General features: G+C 35.9%; 1 protein-coding gene across 1 annotated transcript; it reads right to left on the reverse strand.

Annotated features, from left to right (window-relative positions):
- Nucleotides 1-3670: 3670 nt before the first annotated feature.
- Nucleotides 3671-5737, reverse strand: LOC145116665 (uncharacterized). Its single transcript, XM_079052990.1, has 3 exons — nt 4860-5737; nt 4247-4786; nt 3671-3952 (listed from the first exon to the last, which is right to left on the reverse strand). The coding sequence occupies exons 1-3, from the start codon at nt 5664-5666 to the stop codon at nt 3851-3853; spliced, it is 1449 nt and encodes a 482-aa protein (XP_078909116.1). The 5' UTR covers nt 5667-5737; the 3' UTR covers nt 3671-3850.
- Nucleotides 5738-7422: the final 1685 nt, after the last annotated feature.

Genomic DNA, 7422 nt, shown 5'->3' on the forward strand with positions numbered 1-7422 from the left:
GTTTAGGGTTTTCAACATATTTAAAGGTAAGGATTCATGTGTTAGGGCATTTTCTCAGCCTCCATCTCATCTAAAACTCATTGGGAGTAATCATAGCCTCCTTCTTCATAGTTTGAGCTTCTCCTATCTCTTATCATCCATTTTTGGAGTGTTTTGGTGGTTTTGAAGTAAGGATTTCATGCAAGATTGATATGTAAAGCTTGGAAATTGAATATCTCAACTTTCATCTACCTTTTGGACCTTTGTACCTTGTGCCAGTTGTTCTGATCCTGAGTGTTGCTGTTGAGCCTCTGCTGGTTAGCTCATGTGAGTTTTCTCACTGTGATTTGTACTGCAGTATGTAACCTTGTGTGTAGTATGTTCGTATGTTGTAGTGATTTGTTAGATTGGTAGATCTGTATGATTACCTATGTTTTCTGGTTATTGTCTATTTGTTTGCATATGTCGACATATTATAGTTGGGCTGAGGCGGTCCTGCTTTGTGCTGTAGGCTAAGATATCCGGACGGTCCCGGTGTACTGTAGACCACACGAGGCGGGCCAATTAGATTGTAGGCCCAAGGGAGCAGTCCTGATATACTGTAGGCCTTGCAAGGTTGTCCAGTTAGACTATAGGCTCGGGAGAGCGGTCTAGGCATCCTGTAGGCCTTGTGAGGCGGTCTAGGCAGACAGAAGGATCATGTGTACATACAATGTATGTGTATTGTTGTATGAGATATTTTGGGAAAACTCACTAAGCTTTGGCTTACACTTGTGGATTAAATGTTTTTCAGGTACTTATCAGATGGCGAAGGTGAGACTATACACATGCACATCAACCGTTTTATGATTCGAGATTCCACAATGTTTTTCTTATAAATCTTATTTTGAATTATGATTTATGAACAAATGGTTTGACTTAAAAGTAACTTCATCAAAGCGGGTGTTTATTCTCTTTTAAAAATGAAAATTTTTATTATGGAATTTGGGACGTTACAATTTATTACTAAAAAAACGTTCTAACCTGTGTCTCAAAATGACATCATTAGGATTGTATTAGCTCGTGTAGCCCATTTTGATTTAGCTACATCAGAAAGATGTCAAAAAATTAATCTTATATCGGATTGACGTAAAGATATTTTCATGATCTTAACAAAAGGTGTTATTTCTAAGGGTTAAGAACATCTGATATGTAAACTCAAGGAATCAATATATAGGCTAATTTAGGATTCGCTTCAATAGTATCTAACGTTCAACGAAGTGATGAACAATAATGACTTTATTAAGAACAAAGTAGATCAATTTATATGCCTCCAGATCAATTGGAGGAACTTTTTCATACTCATATAATATATAGACGACATTCTCTTGGCGAGTTATCACATTGATATGTTGCTTGAATCAAAACACTTGCTATCATATCACATCAATATGAAAGATCTCATTGAAGCCTTGTATGTTATATACATATTAATACATCTAAATAAAACACAAATGACTCTAGGATTCTCCCAAAAATGATATATCGAGTGTGTAGTAAGTCAATATAACATGCAACAATGCTTCCATTAAGTTGCTTTCATGGTTATGGGATATGCTTTCAAATTATTTTAATGCCTGAAAACAGAGGTAGAAAGAGATCAAACAAATTTAATTATATATGTTTCCGTAGTTAGAGGCCTAATGTATATCCACGTTTGTAGTCATCCCAATATCACTTATGTTACTGGAATGTTGATCTATTGTCAGTTAAATCATAGTCTAGATCACCAGAATGCTTCCAAGAAAGTTTTGTGATAATTATAAACATGTTCACTAAAGAGGTATTTACTTAGAAGTGATGGGTTATTCAAACTAGAACTTTGCAAATTGTAAATATGTGAAGCCGTTATTGGGATACATATTTATGCTATCAGTTGGTCAATATTATGGAAGAGTCATAATAAAAAAATTGACTACTACATCAACTATGATGGAGAAATATGTTGTCATATATAATGCAACTTTCCATGTAATTTTGTTGAGAAATTTAATCACAAGACTCATGATCATAAATTCCATTTCAAGGCCATTAATAAACAAAACAAATTATTGCTATAACTTTGCCTCTGTAAACTTTTCCACTAACATTAGTTAAAGCGGAATTGAGCTTTACCGCAATACAAAACATTTGTTCGGATGAAAGCGGGTGGAGGAGAATGATATTTGTATCGAGAACATCAACATTAATAATATGTTAGTGGATATGATTATGAAAGGTCTAGCACCCAAAGCATTTCAACATGTCCTCAATATGGGTTTAAGGCTAGACCTATTATAATGTATTTCTAGCACAATGTTTTACTGAAACTTTCAATTTTAATTATTCAAGTACTTGATTATCATTCCTTAATAATATGCAATTTATCTATATTAATCATTTGTGCACACTTATTTTCAATATAGACAAATGTAATGCATAACTATAACGTCATTCACTCATTTGACTTAAAATAATCATAAGTTTTATATGAAGCACTAAAGTATGATCGGTGAAGGTCCTGTGTCTAAAATCGACACGTTCGACCGTACTTTTTTACTTTTAGTGTTAATATGAAACATGATGAATTTTACTCCAAAGTAAACACATACATACAAATAGTCATTCGGCCAAGTGGAAGAATGTTGGAAAATAACTTGTTAACGTGGCCATTAGATTATTTTGTATTTTTTTGATGTGTTGGGTATAATTGTAGTATTTACCGTAACATTTTCCATAATGACATGATATGTACTTAGATTTAAACACATGTAGTATGATGGATATGCAATTTTGTCTATAACTTAAGAGACTAAATCTGCATGGTTCTATAATTTACCCACAAAATATAATTTGGTTAATTAAAGACACAATTTTGAGAGAAATCTATGAATGGAATCTCAATTGGTTCACCCCCTCCGATAATACATTCTCTCTCAATATAAACATCATAATCTTGTGTCTTATCCATCCACCAGATTGATCAATAAATAAGACACCACTACAGGAAGGAAAAATGAATCTTGAAATCGTTATCCTCAAAATCAAGAGGATATCATTTCTACAAGTAAGCGTTCTTCATTTGGTTTTAGATTTATCAGTTTTATGTTGAGTTAATCATGTGGTTATGTCTATAAATTCAACACATGCTATTCTTTTACATGCTCCTTCACAACCAAGCTCTTAACGCGACTTACCAACAAGGACTCTGCTAATCTTAATTTTTCAAGAATAGATGCAAGAGTGGCAAAAGAATCCTAGGCTCAACGTTTAATTGTCAAAATCAGTTGCTCTTGCATCCATGTTCTACCTATATTAGTATCGTAGTACGAGTGAAGAGTAGAGAAAACAAGATGTGCTAATCACTTTGTAATTAATCTATATAATAAAGTAGATTTCTTATTAATTTTTGCAATCATGTTTCAATATATTATCAATCAATGCTACCGATTTGGTAAACTAGCTAATGCATAAACTGGTATATATTAAATATAAACATGACTCCATATATTATAAAGAAATCTACCTTGTTACATAAAAGGGTAAAAAGATAACTTTACCCAAGAAAGAACTATCTATAAGTTATCTCTTAGCATTTGATTAATAGAGATCAACGACATACCAAGTACAATGTAGAATCGTAATCATAGGTACAATAGGATGTTTTGCGCATGTTCTAAATATACAAAAAGGGATGCTCATTAGTGTTCAATTTTCATGGTTAGATCATGCCGTGAGAATTTCTAGTAGAAAACCGTTAACGTTGGAAGCTTCGTGTATGGAATTCAAGGCCAGGGGATGATCATGAAGCACATGATGTATCTATGTGAAATTATGGCACTCTCTTAGAACTCTACCATTCAACAAGCTCTCCTGTTCGACAACCATCAACCCATAGATACATCGTCTCTTTCTTCTTTGAAGGCAAGATCCTACAACAATCCTTTCTTGGTGCCTAAAGTCCAATAAACACCAAATGCAATTATCAAATGTTTGTAACCAGACATGCATATTAGGTGTTGTTACTTTTATACTTAATGGAAGCATTTGTTAATTCCGTAAGCTATGTATGGGTGTATGTAGTGGACTTACTACAGAAAAAACGAGAAAACCACAAAAACAAAGCTTCCCTATTAAGTTTCAACTTTCTACAAATTTTCCGTTATTTGTTCCTCTTTTTTTTTTTTTTTTTTTTTTTTTAAATATGTTTCAAGATAAGATATATATTGGTGTACCAAGGGTCCCGTACCTTATGCCAACGAAAGTTATCTTGATTCTTTATGACAACAATGTTCTCAATTGTTTCAGGAGACTCCATCTTCCATCGACAATCAGGGTATTCTTCCCTATGCAAAGTATATATCCCAATGATCTTCTTCCTCACTTTGTCATATTTCGTTTCACTCATGTAGAACACGAATGGCTTCTGACACGGGTGCCTTGCCACAGGCCTAGTATTGAACGCATACGCAGTGTAATCGAGCTTTTTGTACCAATTAAGAAACGTTCGAGTTGGGTACTCCAACTCTCTTGGAGAGATGATTCCTCGTACAATTTGGATCGCAAAACCCCATGAAACCAAAATCGACCACCCTCGCTTGTCATAGCAGATAGACTGCTGTGCGATGCTTGCAGAATCATACTTTGCAGATTCAAGAAAGTGTTTTACCGCTTTGACTCGGGTCATGCCCGGGAACACCGGGTCAACGATATCGAGATGATGGAGTGACACCAATGGAGTTACAGGGTGTGCTCCCAATAGACCTAAAAGGTTTCCGTATACATCAAACTGCCAATCACAAAACATAATTAATGTTTCTTTAATAAACCACCATTTTGAAAAAAGAAAAGGGCTAATATACCTGATGAAGCCCAGTTTCTTTAGTGAGTGGGACATTAAGCTCAGCCATACAAGCTTGCATCCTGTCATCACTTCCGTACAAACTTGGGTACCTTTGAATACACTGATCCTGCATCTTTTCAAGTTCCAAAGCCAGAGGGTAACTAATGGCGAACCCGGCGCCACCGTACGCCATCGCATACGAGAAAAATATGTTTTGTACATGACTTTCCGACGAGCTTCCGATGTAGTAATACTGTTCATGGTTATATTTTGACAAAATCCTCACCAAATTCTCCAAAACAAACACGGTGTCATCGTCTCCCATCACTAACCACCGCACATCTTCCAATCCCAGTTTCACCGTCTCTGAAACCACCCTGGAGATACGGATGGCAGACCTGGATCCTTGACGGTTGGTGTAACGAAACCTGGATGTGTCTCTTGAGATGCGAATATCCGGTAAGCTTTCGTTTTTTCTAGACCTTACTTGATTATCAATCCAAACAGCACCTCTTGTCTCCCCAGGTCGCCACCATAGCTTGATATATTCTTTCCTCCATCGCCATAACCTGGAGGAGGTTGCAATGCCGAATACAATGTGTTTAAGCTCGGTATCAAACCGAATGGGCGATGAAACTCCAAAAGGATTGGTGGTGTTTTGGACGTTTTCGGAGGTGGAGATGGATTTGGTGGTTTGATTAAGGAGGAGATTGGAAGAGTAGAGGAGGTAGAGGAAGAGCGTAGTGATTACGAACCAGAAAAAGGAGTGGCGGATGGGGGTGAAGGCGGAGGGATGGTGGATTTGGGCAGAGGGGGTGGCTACCATGATTGAATGATCTGGTGGTAAGGTGGTAGTTGTAGTATTCCCATTGTCAATGGATCAGGTTTCTAACGTCAGTGGTGTTTGCATGGAAAATGCAAAGTTGGACGGAGACGATGGTTTTTAGAGGGAGTGATGTTCGGATTTTGATGCTTGAAAAAAGGACGAAAAAGTATTACGAATTCAAATGGGTACAATTATTATTTTTTACTTTTTCTTGAATTTTGTAGAATATTCGAATTATTAATTATGACTAAAATGTTAAAATTCAATTTTTTGAAAGAAATTTATTTTAGGAATTCCTAATAATATTAGTACATTTTGGTTGACTTTTTCATATCTTCGAATAATTTGACCTGTTTTAGGCTAATAGAAATTTGAGAGCATAAAGAGAAGTTGTTTTATGAACTAGTTGGAGCATTTGTAGGCGATGTTTAAGAACATTCATACTAGGTTAACGTAATTGATCTTTTCTTTTTATTATGTTAAACCAAAATTTACTATTATTTTTCAATATTGTTTCAAGAACCATCTTAATGCTATATGGTATACATTCCCTTCGAGCGGCCACATCAGCATCCTTTCACCACATTATTTTTGAAGTCATACATTCCTCATACCCCCACAACCCACACCAAAATAGTAAAACTTAAATGATGCCGCGTGCAAAACATAACAAAGACTAATAAGAGTGAGCATCTTGATTCTAACAAAATATCCAAGACAATCTCTTCAAAACCACGTTGGTTCTACGAATACCATGAGATTGGCTTCGAAATCTGTTTTAACACACAAAATTTTGGGAGAAAATTGAAAGTTCATAAAACTGATCATCGACCATGCAAATTACATTAGCAACAGTTAAATAAGAAGCATAAATTAAAACGAAACCCTAACGGTCCATGGGCTAAATACAAACCTAAAAACAAAAATCCACAAACTATGGAAAAATAACAAAATTGTTCATAACTCCATTTAGAAAATGATTTATGGACTAAAAAATAGGTAAGTTCCCTTCAGGGACTTATCATGACGTGCTCCTTATTCCAAGCTTTGATTTGATTGGTCGTAGGCCCAAAACAGAACCTTTTAGCCAAAGTTATGGTCATTTCTGTTAAGCCCCTTTAGCCACACGATCATGGGTCTCTAGGAACGCAAGGGTCCGATCCTCCACACTAGGGCCCGCATCATCCCCTCCTGGGTAGACAAAATTCAACCTCGAATGTGCACCATGTTCATCATCTGAAGAATCCCCATAATAAGGAAGAAAATGTTTTACATTGAAAACATCAGAACAACGACTGTGACTTAGCAACTGCAGCCGTTAAGCATTAGAATTGATCTTCTCCACGATCTCCACGGGTCCAATCTTCTTGGCTGGCAACTTGTTGTACTCACCAACCGAAAAACGATCTTTAGTCAAAACAACCCAAACAAAGTCACATACTATAAAATCAACTTGTCTGTGTTTTTTTATCTACTTTTTGTTTGTACTTAGAGTTGGCTCTAACCAAGTTGTCATGAACAGCCAAATGAACATCTTGTAGTCCTTTAACACAATCCTGAAATTTCTTTGGAACAACACCAGAATCAGGAAGCAATATCAAATCAAGTGGTCCCCATGGTTGAACAGAGTAGACCACCTGGAATGAACAAAATCCAGTACTTTGGTTGATGACAAAATTATGAGCAAACTCAGTTTGACAAAGCTTCTAGTCCCAGGCCTTCACATGATCACCCACTAAACACCGCAAAAGATTAC

The sequence above is a fragment of the Lactuca virosa genome, chromosome 5 (genome assembly GCF_052849685.1).
Source record: "Lactuca virosa cultivar CGN04683 chromosome 5, Lactuca_virosa_CGN04683_v6, whole genome shotgun sequence".
NCBI lineage: Eukaryota > Viridiplantae > Streptophyta > Magnoliopsida > Asterales > Asteraceae > Lactuca > Lactuca virosa.